The sequence below is a fragment of the Schistocerca cancellata genome, chromosome 2 (genome assembly GCF_023864275.1).
Source record: "Schistocerca cancellata isolate TAMUIC-IGC-003103 chromosome 2, iqSchCanc2.1, whole genome shotgun sequence".
Taxonomy (NCBI): Eukaryota; Metazoa; Arthropoda; class Insecta; order Orthoptera; family Acrididae; genus Schistocerca; species Schistocerca cancellata.
Genome location: NC_064627.1, coordinates 589,459,904 through 589,477,434, shown reverse-complemented (window position 1 = coordinate 589,477,434; position 17,531 = coordinate 589,459,904). Strand labels below are relative to the sequence as shown.

The 17,531-nt window shown below is 38.2% G+C and overlaps 1 protein-coding gene across 2 annotated transcripts in view; it reads right to left on the bottom strand.

Annotated features, from left to right (window-relative positions):
* Positions 1 to 17,531, bottom strand: part of LOC126162218 (protein regulator of cytokinesis 1-like) — a 237,256-nt gene that overhangs the window by 49,973 nt on the left and 169,752 nt on the right. For both annotated transcript variants that reach the window (XM_049918565.1, XM_049918566.1), the window contains exon 10: positions 11,119 to 11,277. In XM_049918565.1, coding sequence (XP_049774522.1) covers positions 11,119 to 11,277 — 159 coding nt within the window. The remainder of the gene's footprint in view (positions 1 to 11,118; positions 11,278 to 17,531) is intronic.

The window sequence follows — 17,531 nt, the reverse complement described above, 5'->3', positions numbered from 1 at the left end:
TCACCTCACTAGCATCATTGGCGTTGAAGTCTCTTTGGAGTTCATGATAGGACAAAATTATTAAAAAGAAAATGGCTTAGTAGTAATTAAAAGCCTCAAAATGAAAATCAGTCAAATCCCTACACTTCAATCTGCCATGGGAAGTAGATTACTTACTTATGGAAACAGAAACTGACCCTCAGCGTCTTTTTTTTTTTTATGGTATTTTATAAGCATGGAAGTAGTACACTGCGAAGCAAAATTTTCAGCTTCTTCATGAGAGATTCATAAGTACTATGTATATTGAGGAAATGAAGGCTTCCTGAGCTAAAATAGGAAAAAGAGAAAGAAGTAGTTAAAACAGAAATGTCATTTCTTGAAAATGTTACTATTATTTATAAAGTATTATGTGGTTTCGCCTTCAATTTTATCTCTTCCTTGTAGCGTACCTACAACAGTGGTGCATTGAGAGTGAGCTATAACACAGATCTTAAAATAACCAAAACAGCATGACCCTTCAGTCATGGAGAATTTGCTAGGAAGTTTTGTGGCTGCTGCAACAACCTTGTGTACAGAAAAATCTTCCAGTTTTCGAACCTGTTCCTCTTTCTCAGATAACTGGTGAAGAAATGTCAAATGTGGAAATGCAACTGAAAGATAAGATTAAAGATTTGTTTCTGTTTTTCCTCTTTGGCTTTGGATGAAAAACGTTGTTGCTTAGCTTGCTCTATTGTGAGCAGAGTAAGTTGATAGAGGAACTCCTTGATTTGGTGCCAATGCACAATACAACTACAACTGATGACTTGTTTTCTTACTTAGGCAATATGCTGACAGATATGATTGCAAAAGGTGGAGCTCCTGCAATGTTTGGTCAAACATCTAGCATCATTGTTTGATAAGGAACAAGGTGAAAGAAGTTGGTATCCAGCAGGAAAATCAGTAATGCACTGCATTCTACATCATGTTAATTTGATGGCAAAATGTGTCAAAGTAAGCGACGTCATGGACACACTGTAAAAACCGTTAATAATCTGAGATCACATGGTTTGAGACATTGGAAGTTTAAAACCTTCTTGGCTGAGCCAGTGTGTGATTATGGCAATGTGCTCAATTTTTGTGAGGTGCGTTGGTCGTCACAAGGTGTTTTAAAATGTTTTTTCAACTTCTGTAAAGTCAAAGACATGTACATGAAAGGAACACTAGTAAAAGAGTTTGATGACCTCCAGTGGATATTAGATCTTGCATTTCTGAATAAACTAACTTCTGATATTTTTGTCATGGGCTTTGCGTTTTAAAAGAAAATTGCTGTTGTGGATAAAGCAACTTTCAGGAAGGTCTTTTGCACACTTTTTGAATGTTGCACTACTTATAAATGAAATAAATTTTGAAAAGGAGACACTGAGCAAACATTACTTGGTGGGTGATCATCTTCATCGTCAAAATATTTAGTTGCTGTGTTAGGCCTACTTTCTTATGGAATTTCTCTCCACGATTTAGAAATTGTCTTTGACAGTAGATTTAGTCCCCCCATGAACCATGGACCTTGCCGTTGGTGGGGAGGCTTGCGTGCCTCAGCGATACAGATGGCCATACCGTAGGTGCAACCACAACGGAGGGGTATCTGTTGAGAGGCCAGACAAACATGTGGTTCCTGAACAGGGGCAGCAGCCTTTTCAGTAGTTGCAGGGGCAACAGTCTGGATGACTGACTGATCTGGCCTTGTAACATTAACCAAAACGGCCTTGCTGTGCTGGTACTGCGAACGGCTGAAAGCAAGGGGAAACTACAGCCGTAATTTTTCCCGAGGACATGCAGCTCTACTGTATGATTAAATGATGATGGCGTCCTCTTGGGTAAAATATTCCGGAGGTAAAATAGTCCCCCATTCGGATCTCCGGGCGGGGACTACTCAGGAGGACGTCGTTATCAGGAGAAAGAAAACTGGCGTTCTACGGATCGGAGCGTGGAATGTCAGATCCCTTAATCGGGCAGGTAGGTTAGAAAATTTAAAAAGGGAAATGGATAGGTTAAAGTTAGATATAGTGGGAATTAGTGAAGTTCGGTGGCAGGAGGAACAAGACTTTTGGTCAGGTGATTACAGGGTTATAAATACAAAATCAAATAGGGGTAATGCAGGTGTAGGTTTAATAATGAATAAAAAAATAGGAGTGCGGGTTAGCTACTACAAACAGCATAGTGAACGCATTATTGTGGCCAAGATAGACACAAAGCCAATGCCTACTACAGTAGTACAAGTTTATATGCCAACTACCTCTGCAGATGATGAAGAAATAGATGAAATGTATGACGAGATAAAAGAAATTATTCAGGTAGTGAAGGGAGACGAAAATTTAATAGTCATGGGTGACTGGAATTCGTCAGTAGGAAAAGGGAGAGAAGGAAACATAGTAGGTGAATATGGATTGGGGGGAAGGAATGAAAGAGGAAGCCGCCTTGTAGAATTTTGCACAGAGCATAACTTAATCATAGCCAACACTTGGTTCAAGAATCATAAAAGAAGGTTGTATACCTGGAAGAATCCTGGGGATACTAATAGGTATCAGATAGATTATATAATGGTAAGACAGAGATTTAGGAACCAGGTTTTAAATTGTAAGACATTTCCTGGGGCAGATGTGGATTCTGACCACAATCTATTGGTTATGAACTGCAGATTGAAACTGAAGAAACTGCAAAAAGGTGGGAATTTAAGGAGATGGGACCTGGATAAACTGAAAGAACCAGAGGTTGTAGAGAGTTTCAGGGAGAGCATAAGGGAACAATTGACAGGAATGGGGGAAAGAAATACAGTAGAAGAAGAATGGGTAGCTCTGAGGGATGAAGTAGTGAAGGCAGCAGAGGATCAAGTAGGTAAAAAGACGAGGGCTAATAGAAATCCTTGGGTAACAGAAGAAATATTGAATTTAATTGATGAAAGGAGAAAATATAAAAATGCAGTAAATGAAGCAGGCAAAAAGGAATACAAACGTCTCAAAAATGATATCGACAGGAAGTGCAAAATGGCTAAGCAGGGATGGCTAGAGGACAAATGTAAGGATGTAGAGGCTTGTCTCACTAGGGGTAAGAGAGATACTGCCTACAGGAAAATTAAAGAGACCTTTGGAGAGAAGAGAACCACTTGTATGAATATCAAGAGCTCAGATGGCAACCCAGTTCTAAGCAAAGAAGGGAAGGCAGAAAGGTGGAAGGAGTATATAGAGGGTTTATACAAGGGCGATGTACTTGAGGACAATATTATGGAAATGGAAGAGGATGTAGATGAAGACGAAATGGGAGATAAGATACTGCGTGAAGAGTTTGACAGAGCACTGAAAGACTTGAGTCGAAACAAGGCCTCGGGAGTAGACAACATTCCATTTGAACTACTGATGGCCTCGGGAGAGCCAGTCATGACAAAACTCTACCATCTGGTGAGCACGATGTATGAGACAGGCGAAATACCCTCAGACTTCAAGAAGAATATAATAATTCCAATCCCAAAGAAAGCAGGTGTTGACAGATGTGAAAATTACCGAACTATCAGTTTAATAAGTCACAGCTGCAAAATTCTAACACGAATTCTTTACAGACGAATGGAAAAACTGGTAGAAGCCGACCTCGGGGAAGATCAGTTTGGATTCCGTAGAAATGTTGGAACACGTGAGGCAATACTGACCTTACGACTTATCTTAGAAGAAAGATTAAGAAAAGGCAAACCTACGTTTCTAGCATTTGTAGACTTAGAGAAAGCTTTTGACAATGTTAACTGGAATACTCTCTTTCAAATTCTGAAGGTGGCAGGGGTAAAATACAGGGAGCGAAAGGCTATTTACAGTTTGTACAGAAATCAGATGGCAGTTATAAGAGTCGAGGGGCATGAAAGGGAAGCAGTGGTTGGGAAAGGAGTAAGACAGGGTTGTAGCCTCTCCCCGATGTTATTCAATCTGTATATTGAGCAAGCAGTAAAGGAAACAAAAGAAAAATTCGGAGTAGGTATTAAAATTCATGGAGAAGAAGTAAAAACTTTGAGGTTCGCCGATGACATTGTAATTCTGTCAGAGACTGCAAAGGACTTGGAAGAGCAGTTGAACGGAATGGACAGTGTCTTAAAAGGAGGATATAAGATGAACATCAACAAAAGTAAAACGAGGATAATGGAATGTAGTCAAATTAAGTCGGGTGATGCTGAGGGAATTAGATTAGGAAATGAGACACTTAAAGTAGTAAAGGAGTTTTGCTATTTAGGGAGTAAAATAACCGATGATGGTCGAAGTAGAGAGGATATAAAATGTAGACTGGCAATGGCAAGGAAAGCGTTTCTCAAGAAGAGAAATTTGTTAACATCGAGTATAGATTTAAGTGTCAGGAAGTCGTTTCTGAAAGTATTTGTATGGAGTGTAGCCATGTATGGAAGTGAAACATGGACGATAACTAGTTTGGACAAGAAGAGAATAGAAGCTTTCGAAATGTGGTGTTACAGAAGAATGCTGAAGATAAGGTGGGTAGATCACGTAACTAATGAGGAGGTATTGAATAGGATTGGGGAGAAGAGAAGTTTGTGGCACAACTTGACTAGAAGAAGGGATCGGTTGGTAGGACATGTTTTGAGGCATCAAGGGATCACAAATTTAGCATTGGAGGGCAGTGTGGAGGGTAAAAACCGTAGAGGGAGACCAAGAGATGAATACACTAAGCAGATTCAGAAGGATGTAGGTTGCAGTAGATACTGGGAGATGAAGAAGCTTGCACAGGATAGAGTAGCATGGAGAGCTGCATCAAACCAGTCTCAGGACTGAAGACCACGACAACAACAGTAGATTTAGTGACTTAAATTGATTTCAACTTTATTTTAGTGCTTTTGCAATTCTTTTCGCAACTTTCAGGGTAATCATGCGCTCAGGGAGGAGTCTGCACTGCAGAAGATATCGAGATATTTTATAAGAACTTCCCTGCACAACAGTTTCAGCAGATGTTTCAAATAGCTGCTCGAGTCTATTGTATACTCAAAACTGCATACTTGTGTGAAAGAGTTTTTTCAACAATGAAATTAACGAATCAAATCTAGTAGTAGTCTTACTAATGTTCATCGACCGGATGACCGATATTCTAACTCAAAAGACTGACATGCTACAGAAAAAACAGTTTAATACAACAGTGGAGTAACGAAAATAGATATCATCTACTGTTGTCACCTAATGTGTGTACCTGCCTTTAGTTTTTTGAATGATGCTGAAACAATACCTTCACTCTCAAAAGGAAGTGGAATATGAGGTACAAGTTGGTTGTACAGGAAAAAGACTATTATATTGTGTCACAAAAATTCATTGCATTGCTATATTGTAATAATAATAATAATAATGATGATGACAATGCAAAGAATACTAACTAATGTGATTTCAAACTTGAGCATCAGTTTTCAGTCCTGTTCTCAAGTAACAGAATGTGAACTGCACATGCAACATGCCCACGTGGCAATACACATGCCCACAGTGTCCATGGGCAGCTCACACTCCCAGCCCTGATCTAGGCATTATTCTGATGCATGTTGATAAGTCGAAGAGTGATATTGTTACATTCGAAAACCCTCATGGCTTGGCAGTCTTTTCAGTCACAACCAGTTTTAGTTTGTGGTTTATAATTGCATTTGAAGCCATCATAACTGTGAGCTACTCTACTTTTTTGTGCCCAGCAGCACCTTTTATGCACTTGATGCATTTTTTTGTCAGCAACAATGTGACATTTAAACCTGTTTCATTGCAGGTGTAAATTCGTTCATTCAATACATTTCCTTTCGTTATGATTCCTTAGAACTTTCTAATAAATCTCAAAATGGCTTTGGAGTCATCAGAGTGTTTTTCTATGCAGACATCTAGTTGATGCACTTCATATCTCTTCTTCCATTTGTCGAGCCAGCCCACACTAGTAGTGAAACTGCCATCTCCCACCTAGAGCTGGTTTCTAAAAATTTAGGCTTTCATCTGCAAGACTGGGCCAGAAATCAGAGCTTCCTTCTGTCTTTATTGTGTAAACGACATGAACAATGCTCCACTTGGTTTTTCAAACTTCATTGTTTTTCAGTGAAAAGAATCTTCAGAGCATCTCTTTGAAGAAATCCATTCCATTTAAGTCAGTTTCTTTGCCAGTCTCCAACAGTAACTTTGCCAACATCACATTTGAAACCAAGTTTGTTTAAAGTTGTTTCCCTCTGTCAAGTCATTTCAATGTTTCTAATTTAACATTCCTAGGCATTAATTTCCTTGGGACTTCAGTGCTTCTAACATAACATTTCATGGCATAAATTTTCTTTCCTCTGGTACAGCACTAATTTTTAGAATGTGTACAAATGAAAACAGTCAACAACGAAAACGAAACAGAACACTGTACTGTTGTGAAAAATTTATGAAGAACTCGAGGCGCCAAGACTCTACTAAACTACATGTCCTGTGACTAACAGAATGGAAGAGGTAAAAACTTAGGCTAGTTATCCAATGTTTTTCAATTTAGTCATCTGTTAGGTCAATAGAATCTGCAGAACAGCTCCATCGAATAAATTCCATCCGTGATCTTTATTCAAGAGGACCTAAAAAATTCCCAACTGTGGCTGCCATAACTTATTCATTAGTGTAAAATTTCTTCACATGTGGAAACAGGGTGGAAAAGCTGATTAATAGGGCAGATGTTCCCAATAATTACTCTTAAAACTCCATAGTGGAAGCATCTCTGTAGACATGCACATCTTTCTGAAGAAAGATGAAATTTTTCTTATTGAATACAAGACTCTTCTACTCATGTTTCTCATTCAACTGCTTTGAAATACCTTCATAGTTACGCCTTTTATTAACTTATCCTTACCAAGATAATTAGTTAAATGATCCTGTACATCAACAAAAAAAGAAACTATGGATGTTTTACGATGCCATAAGAAAGACAAAGACAAATACAATACATACGAAGATTTTATTATTAAGATGTTAATTTAACCAGGGGGAAAAAAAGCGATTGTGTGAAGAATCCAATTTGCACCCAGAACAGGACAGCTTATGTCAGATTCACATTATATACTGAAGGGCCACGGCTCTGAATATTTCAAGGGCACTCTCCCCCTCCCCCTGTGATCTTCCGCAACTGTCAGTGACCGGGTTTGTTTATTAGTGGGTTTATGTGAGATGTGATAGAAGGCTCATGACCACACCATGAATGAAATCATCCAAATTGTTTGTGTACCTCTGAACTGTCCAACATTTCTACAAGGAATGTAGTACCACATGCAGCCATGGAACATACTGTAAGAACAGTAGTTTTAAAAGGATTGATTGGAAAGAAGTGCCACATCTGGACAATGATGATCAGTTTCAAACAAAACAGAAATCTCTGTTCCAGTGAATGGATGTACATCTCAACCAGTTTCCAAGCAGACATTGCAAATAAACTGTACTATTTCTACTGGTATGCTTATGGCAGGCAGCTATTTCATAATCTTTAATCACTTATTGTTCAATACTGTACTGTGCACTTTGACATCCAGAATGCTGAAGACACTAGTCCTTGTGCTGCTTGTCTCTGCCAGCCACTATATACGAAGGGTGCCACACAACACTAGTGCCGTATGACACTAGTCTAAGTGTGGTGCACACACATATTCGCCAAATGGAGTGCACTGCACATTTTGAGGTGTAACACATCATTTTGGGGAAATTTATGGGTTACATTCTCTGTCGTCCTGAATGATGAAAGATGATTGTGATATTTAATATTAATTTATTATTAATAGTCAAGTTTTAGACAGCATCTTATGGGAGAAATGGTCTATTATTATGTGCAGGTAAGAAAAGATACATGGGTGCAGTATATCTGCAAGTCAGAACCACAAGTTAAGCATATTCACCTGCTGTGGGTTACTTGTTCTTGAACACAGTGGCTTGGAGATGTGTTGCCATGGAAAAATGGCACTCAAAACAACTGCAGTGATCTTGCAGAAGGAAAAAAAAAAGAGAGAGAGATTGTATTATACATATCTGATCAGAGTTATCTGTCTGTGTGTGGAAAAGCTTAAATAGACCTGACAAGGATTCCAGCTTTCCCTCTGGCTGTAGCATTGAAAACACTGCATAGGAACAGAAATAAGCTAGGAAGAACAGGAGCATGGTTATTCAGATCTGACCAGAATGTCTGAATCTTAAATCATGACACAAGTGACTACGGAAAATTCTATTATGTACCATTTATTGATGAATCATATACCTCAATTAATATGCCAAGCAACAGATTTAAACAGCCACACACCCACACTTGGCCAGTTTCAGTTGCCTCCAGTAATTAGGCAGTTCTCACCTTCAGTTTTCAGCTGTCAACTAGTTCCATCCCTCAGACATTTAACACTGGATGTCCAAGAAGAGTAGTCTGTTTTACACATTATATTGTCCCATGAAAGGGTTGTGGTAAGTGTGCAAGTAGATCATTTTCCTATAGCTGGAGGTTTGCTTTCTATCTTCACACTGGGCATGTAAGTTATTGATGAATACAACACATGTTGAACTACCTCATTTCACTTTTCATTAAGTTTTTCAGTGACTGCATAAGTTACATTATAAACAAAATTGTGTAACACTGTATCTGATTAGAATACTGAGTTTTGTCATGGATGCGGGTGTGTTTGTTTGGGTGTCTGTGTGGTTGTCACTGTGTGTACTTTTGCTAGAGAAAGAGCAAGAGCTCAAAAACTAGTGTGGAATCTGTTTCTGTTGAGTGTGTGTATTCATCATGCATCAGTCAACTCTATGGTTGCTTTCCCTTTATTTTACGTATGACTGGACAAAAGAGTAGACCCAAAATTTATACAAGGCTCTTAAAGCCAAAGAAGTGATTAAAAGCTGTGTGTGTAGATATGTTTAGTACTGATAAAATTAGAAAAATTACAGCACATACAATATTTAAGTAAGGAAAGGGTAGCAAACAAATTAATATGAGACATCCCTCCACAACTAGCCATGAAGTTATTTGCATCCTAAAAATAAAGAGATACGTTTGCTTGCATAGTTACATAATGATGAAGAAATTTACATTATACAAACATGAAACACGTAGTTTATGATTAATTATGGTTTTCAATGGCAAAAAATAGATTTGAGACTGACAAGGCCCACAAAATATTGTATTACATCAAAACATCTCTGCCTCCCAATTGTGAACTACTTGAGTCATCTCCAGGGAAGATCAATAAAGTTAATTTTTATACTGTGGTTTATGTTCTACTATTCACACATTATTAACACAGGGTGGGGAAAAAAAAAACCTACCCGCATTTTTCCGGGTTAAAAATACACTTTTCCTCGAGTGAAACTACACTATACACTAGGTGAAAGTATATTTATATTTTTGCATGTTACATGACAATATACATTCTGTCAGAGCTGTAAAACTTATCAATCCTTTACACAGTACAGGTTTCATACACCAGGGGGTACAACTTACCAGCACTTTCAGAAATGAAACTTAGCAATAAACAACATGTTTTGGAAAGCTCTTTGATGCAAAGCAACATGTACATTGCATATTTTCTTCTGAAGCACTGAAATTGAGACTACGATGCACTTTTGTCAGTCAGTCATAGTTCATGAGACTATCTTGCCAGCCACTGACAGCAAATATTCAGAGCATAGAGCATAGGACACGTGATGCAGTTAGGCAATAGCAACGTCACTATTAAGTAGTGTGAACATACAAATACGAAAAGTAAATGGATTAAATTAATACATATACAGTACAGCTATAAGAAAAGCTAAGCTTTCACATATAATGTTAGCCATCAAAAAAATTTGTTGTTTTTTCCAAGGGCGTGGTTAGGCAGAATCATAAGAGCATAGCTTAAATTGCAGCAGCTGAATTTTTCTGAGAAGCACAATGATAAATTTCACTGCTGTGCACCAAACATTTCATGGGTAACCTGGCTGAATATGTGTTCTGCCAAGCATTTTTGAGGTTTACATAGAAAAGCCAATTATGAGCAAAATTGCTCATGAACTGGCATAAAACTTTTTTTCTTTGTATAATTGTATGTTCTGGCATCATTACTGTATAATTTGTGTTCTATGAAAGAACTAAAATAAATATGAAAAACTAACCTCGAAGCCTGGTCATTTTGTGTGTGTGTTATCCTTCAAGAGACATAAAACAAAAATGTGCCAGTAAATCCACCATTCACAATATTTTCCCGCGACCTGTTAGAAAGGTAAGCAGTTGTGATGTCATGCTCATTGAAAGCAGTTAAAAGGTATAGCATAGTCTTCGTCCTATTGAACTTTTTGCTGTTGGCAGATGCTCGTGTGTACACTGTTTTGCTGTTGTTAAGTGGAGCATTTTCTTGTTGGCAACCACAGTTAATTTTGGTGTTATTGTCTTGTTCATGTCTCTCTCTCTCTCTCTCTCTCTCTCTCTCTCTCTCTCTCTCTCTCTCTCTCTCTCTCTCTTTTTTTTTTTTTTTTTTTTTTTTTTTTTTTTTTTTTTTTTTTTGCAGTACAATTCTGCAGTAGTAGGCTAAAGCGAAATTCTCTGATATAGTATCAATTCTTACCAGTCAAAATTACAACAATCTAATTGAAAACTAAAACAATGAAAAATTCCCGCAATTCTATAACATTCCTGGATTTCTCGCAGACGAAAAAATTCCCAGGTTTAAGATTTCACAGGTGTCCCTGTAATAGCTTCTTTTACTGTAATGGTCCTACCAACATCACTATGAAATCTGATTGGTTGGCACATTTCTAATGACCCCCATGGTACCACTACCCAGACAAAATTTGTTCTCGGGAGTTCCCTCTGACGACACCATGACAGACTTGTGTATATAAACCAAACCACAGTTGATCTGAATCAGTTAATATGTGATCAGTGAAGTGAGTGGTGATCAGCATACTAGTTTGGTTTACAGTAGTTTTGTTGTGGATTGAATGTTATTAGCAGATCTGGTACTGTGGGAACTAGACTCTGGGTTGCTGACTTAAAACAGCTTTCACTGCATCAGTAACAGACCTCACTTAGTTAAACAAATTGTGTGAATCCCCATTGGTTTTGCACATATATCACCTTTCCAAAACTAACACATTTTCATAATTGCTGGTAACAACATTTTGCTACACTTACCCATGAAGATTTGTACTTCTGTCGACTTTCATTCAAGCTGGTCCATAGCGTCTCTATTTTTTCATTAATGTCTTCATCGTAAAAATAAAATGGCTCATTGTGCTGCTCAACATACTTTCTAACTAGTTTTTTTATTTCATTTTCAATTTTTGGAAGCTCCTATGGAAACACAAATAATTAATTTCTCTGCATATTCAAAATACTGTGATTTAATACAAACACAATGAATTGACAACCACAATCTTATGTTGATACAGTTTAAAATCTTTCAGTTCATTAACATACATTTTGCAACATTTCACGAATTCCTTATACACAGGTTTCAATGCAACATTCAAAATATACAAACACATCATGTACCGCACTGAACTGCGTAAGGATGGCAATTGAACAGAATCTATGATGTACTTCATCTATGAATTGGTCATGAGTTCTTAGGTCCACAAAATTTATGCAAAAAACTGAAAACTGGGTATATATTATTACTTTGTGAATGTGGCATATCCTGATGTAAAGAAAACTAGCATTACTTTCAATTCAAGCATCCAACTAAATCAGCTTTTGCTGTACATCTCCTTGTGTGTGTGTGTGTGTGGTGGTCGGGGGGCGGGGGGGGGGGGGGGGGGGGGGCTTTAGCTAAAATGACATGTAGGTTCTGGCATTCAGTTTACTAAATAACACAGTGAAAAACATCTCAACGTTCTCTCTTACTCCATAAATAAGTACCTACTGAAGACTATTACAGAAAGGCAAGGAAATAGATAATGACTAGATTGGAGATATAATACTGTGAGAAGAATTTGGCAGAACACTGAAAGACTTAAGTGAAACAAGGTCAATACAATACATAAAATTCCCTCAGGATTATAGAGAATCTTGGGAGAATGCTCAATGCCAAAACAATTCCACCTGTTATACAAAGTACGAGACCAATTAACTATCCTTGGATATGAATGAGACTGTATTAATTCTAATTCCAAAGAAGACAGTGTAACAACAACAACTGTACATATTATAAATTTTTTTCTTTCTGAATTTCGAGAGATTAATGTAAGCAATGTTTTGAATTTCTTTTTCTTTTCGTATCGTTACGTTAAAGAAACTGTAAGCAACTTTTGAAATGAATATTATTATTTATGTTAGATTTCAAGTAATGTGGTAATCAAAGGGAAGTTTACTTAATGTTGAAACTCTTGTAAGATGTGAAAATTGTATTTTATACGCCTGGTCCATACGTAGGAAACGTATTAATATACGTTGAGTAGCAAACCTGTGGTGAATACCCTACCTGTAGGGGAGCGGGAAAAGGTGGAGGCAGGCGAGTGCGGGAAAACGCACACTGGCGCGGTTCGGCACAACGGGCTCAGTATTACAGTCGGAGTTGGGCATCGGTCAGAGGAATACGTACCGTATCGAGGAGGCTATCCAGGAAAAGTGGATTCCATTGAGCCTCGGATGTGCCGATCCCGACGACTACATGGCATGGCTATATTCTTAGGCACAAAATTGGAAAGATTACGACGCTAAGAAGAATGAAAGTGCCGATGCAGTGAGAGCCTTAGCCGTGCTTGTATGTGTGCTGTGCTTCTCGCTATCTCGCTGCCCGCCATCCGCCGCACCGACTTGCACAGGTCAAACATTTAATTCATCTTTAGAATTGTATCTGTGTGGACCAGTGTCGAAAATGTTTCTAACTGTTCAATAATAATGTGACTTTTACCAGAATTGCCCTAACAATTAATCATCCTTATCACTGACCTAGACAGGGTCCTTACCACATATTGTGCAACCCGAGTATCCCGAACTGAAAGTTTAAAGTTAGTGTTAATGGGCATTATCAGCAGACAAATCTATGCTATAAAGAAGTTTAAAGTTCTGTGTGTTAATGCAAATGTTAGTAAAGAACAACAGTTTGATTAAATTGGAAGATAATTTTTTGAATTGAGCTAGCAATGACACTTAATTAATTTGAGACAGAAAGAATGATAGTTAAATAATCCAGAAGTGAGACAAAAGAGTAGTAATCCATAGGTTAATAATTCTGAGTGTTAATTTACCTTCAGTACTTAATAGTTTCAGTATAACGACCATAACAGTTTCAGGGCCCCCCCTTCTCTTGTCCATTCTTTCAAACCTTGAAGTGTACTGATCAGATTTGACCAGCAAAGTTAAGTTCCATATTAAACTTAAGTGTATTAGTGTTTATCCATCCTTAATAGTGACATTGTATGTGTACTTTCAAGATTGCTAATTCTAGGGTAATCTAAGCCCGATTTCAGTCTGATCAATATACAAAATGCAGTTCGCAGTAATCATTGCAGTGTGGTGTTGTGTATTTATAGCTCGTCCAAATTAGTACAAAAGGAGAAAACTTTAGTTCAGTGGATTTTTCCGGTTCCAAACTTTGCCATAAAACGCAACATTACTACGTGTTATTATGCTTGTACATGCACCCACTTGTACAAGGAAAAACTCACTCAATGCCTAATTAGGCTGGTGACCGTATTATTAATCATTGGTAGTATCTACTGTGTGTACTTCTTGTCCATGCGAATGAGTAATTATACTTTACATTTCCTTGACGCATCACTGTAGTTACTGACTGGATATAAGTCCGAATTGCTTCCAATTAGGTACACGTGGTCAATTTATGTACTAAAATCCTTGTTTATAATGTGAAGCCCGTGAACTTATTACAGTACAGGCTTTAAAGAGCTAACGTACGCCCGAGCGGGCAGTAGTGTTACAAGTGGCTTCCCGGTGACAGGACATCCAGTTGTTGTCTGTTACAAATTAACGTAAAGACCGAACAGTGGATGTTCAGTGGCACGAATAGCAATAAAGTTCAGTAAAATAAACTGCAGTGTGAGTCAAGTATAATAGTGTGGTGTAATTGGCATTTAGTATGGACAGAAACGTAGACATTTATGTGCCAAGCGAAATGGAGAATGCGGCTGGCAGTAGCAGGAGTTTACGCGGCCAGATAACAGATGGCGTTAGCGGAAGACAATTGGCGTACATACAATACCATGAACACGTCAACGAACAGATTGAAATGTCGAGATAGTCTCGAACACAGCAAGGAACAAAACAGGAAGAAGGGGGTGACTTTGTAGATGATAGTGGGTACGTGAACGAATCCACTGACATGTTTGATTTACCACAGATAAAGAAAGAACCGAAAGAAACTTTTGAAGTAGGATCGGAAAACACAGATTCCGTAGAACAAAATAGTATGAAAATTTTAAGCATGAACGATTTATTTGAACAATTAACCAAACAAATTGCAGGACAGACTGAGCAACAAAAAACACAGAGTAATCAGCTTCAAAAACAAGTTGGTAATCAGGTTAATCAGCTTAAAACACACGTTGTCGAGCAGCTCAAAACCCAAAGTGATCAGATTAAAGCGCAGGTCGAAGGACAGGGAATTAAAATTAGTAAACAAATAGAACAAAAAGTGGGTAATTTAAGTTCTGTGGTAAATACTCTGAAATTTGAAATTGATACCATTAACAAAAATATGGATACTATGCAGGAGGAAATTGGTAACATTAATAGTAGATTCGATGTTGAAATTCTCAACATCCAAGAGAAAGTAGAACCTCTGGTTGAAACTAAGGTAGACGAAAAAGTTTTCGGTCTTAAAACTGAGATCGTAAACGAATGTCAACATGGGATATCACAATTGAAAAAGGTAGTTTCGGACACTGAAAGAGATTTAGGTGAAAAAGTAACCGGATGTGTTCAAAATTGTACGAAAATTCAAGGCAAAATTTTCGATCTGGAGAGTAAAATTAAAGATAGGCCTGGTGTTGTCTGTAATGGCACACCAATTACGAAGCTATTAGAAGGTGAGGAACGCTTCGATCCAGCCAAGAAACGTAACGGGTGGCATCCGTTAGATTTCATCAAAAATTGCGAGAGAGTATTTCCTGAGCACTTGTCTGATCAGGAAAAGATAAATGTAGTAATTAGTGCCTTAACAGGTGACGCTAAGCGCTGGGGAATCAATTTAAATACCGAACGAATGACGTTCGAAGAATTCAGGCAAAGATTTACGGAAGAATATTGGTCTGAACAAAAGCAGGACCATTTATGGCGCGAGTTTATCATGCCCAAACAGCATGATAACAGGGGCAGGAATTCTTTGAAAGATTTCTGCGAGTATTGGTACAGGAAATTGACGCATTTAAGGGGTAGAAGATCAGAATCAGAAATTATCTGGGAGCTATATAAAAAGCTTCCGGAGGATTCAAAGAGTAAAATTAAAGATAGGCCTGGTGTTGTCTGTAATGGCACACCAATTACGAAGCTATTAGAAGGTGAGGAACGCTTCGATCCAGCCAAGAAACGTGCGGCAGAACGTAGCCGTAAGAGCTGAGGAAAATTTTACGAGTGATAATTCCGTGGCAAAGGAAACAATAAATGAGACTGTGAGTACACAGAAAGGTGCGGTTAGCAGTGTTTGCAATGAGGTAAAAGGCGATAATGAATTAGCAGAAGTAACTGATTGGCGTGTGCAGATCGACGATCTGTACAAGGGCCTAAAGCAAGGTGAGTGGGAGGATTTTAAGAAGGAGTATGAGGCGAGGAAATTAGTTGGTGGAAAGAGAGATAGTAGGGACGTCAATAAAGTGACGTGGCCCAAATTTGAAGAGGGGAGAATAAATAGCGCCACGCAAAGTACGCGTGCTGCCGATAGGAGGAAGGTTAATGATGGGAAGGATTTGGAGGATGAAATCCTCAGCATTGACGAAGAAATAACTTCTGCTAACAATCCGCCAATAGTACAAGCTGCTACCGAGAGGCACCGTGGAGAAGGGGCAGATGATTACCTGAAAGTAATTAAAGTCCACGAGGATTACACTGAATATGAAGCCACAGTAGATGTAAATAAAACTGATGATGAGGCCGTTTTGCCAAAAGAGGAGATTGAATTAAAATCCAAGCCTGACGACAATACTGAGGAAGAACTTAGTGCCTGTCTCAGAAAAGCTTTTAAGTTAGAACCTGAAAGCGATCCGGAATGGTCAGATTCCGACGATAGTTCAGATGATGAAAGGTACGCAAATACAAACAAAATTGAATATTCTAACTTTACCTATTGTGCAAAAGTAGCGTACTTAAGTGAATCTGATGGTGAGGAAGAGAGTAGTGACGACTCTAGTGTAGATGAATTTTCAGGTGTAAAAGAAAGTGAATATACTTTTACTGAAAGAGGGTATGAGAAAATCAGTGAAAATAAAGGGGATGCAGTTAATTGCGATAGTGTACCTAACAATGACGACGTATCAAAACAAAATCCAGACGTTGAAACAGAACAAAGAAAGAAAGAACCACCAGACGACTCAGGGTTTATTTCGCAAAGAGTTCAGGTAATTAATGACTTTGAACTCCCGGAACCAAAGAAACCGCCAGATATATGTGAAGTGAATGTTAAAAGCATATCTTGGGACGATGTTATTGTCGACCCGGATTTGCTCAAGGAAGACCACGGTAATGAAAAACATTCGACGGTTAAACAAACTATAATACCAGTTGAAATTTATAATGTGAAATTGCAAGTACTTCTTGATACTGGGTCTCAGATAAGTGCAATTTCCCAGTCATTTTTCGAACACATTTGTGATAAGCCTGGGCTAGTAATTATGTCAGTAACAGGTGTAAAAATTGTTGGTGCAACTGGCAAGGCTAGCAAGCCAGTAAAGAACCAGATTTTGGTTGAATTTAGTATGAAAGGACAAAACTTTGAACACGATTTTTTGGTTGTGCCAGACTTGAGTACTGAAATGATTTTGGGGATAGATTGGTTGGGCAAAGAAAAGGTTATTATTGATTGTAGCCAGGGGCATGAATTCAAGGGAATGGTGGAAAATTTAGAGGGAATATCTCCCGAACAGAAAGCAAAATTGCTTGAAATTTTAGGTAGTAACAGCCCCGTATTTTCGGACAAACCTGGCCTAGTTAAGAATTTTGAATACCAGATTGAGACCATAGAGCATAAACCTTTCTTCGTAAGACCGTTTTCGATACCCATATCAAAGAGGCAGGCTGTTCAAGTGGAAATAGATAAAATGATAGAATGGGGGGTAATCGAATGAAGTAGCAGCGAGTATAATAGTCCCCTTATCATAGTGAACAAAAGGGATGGGGGAGCGAGAGTAGTTATCGACGCCAGGACTTTGAACAAAATTGTAAAGAAGGAAATAGATAAACCTGAAAATCAGTGAAGGTAAATTTTGACAGTGTGCAGTATCCTCAAATTAAGAAATATTACAAAATTTATAAAGGCATTTTATATAGGAGGAAAGATTTAGTTACTGAGGAATGGAGGGTATGTTGGCCAAACCAGTTTGATACTGATGTCATAGATTATTTTCATTTAGCATTGGGGCATAGTGGGCCGAAGA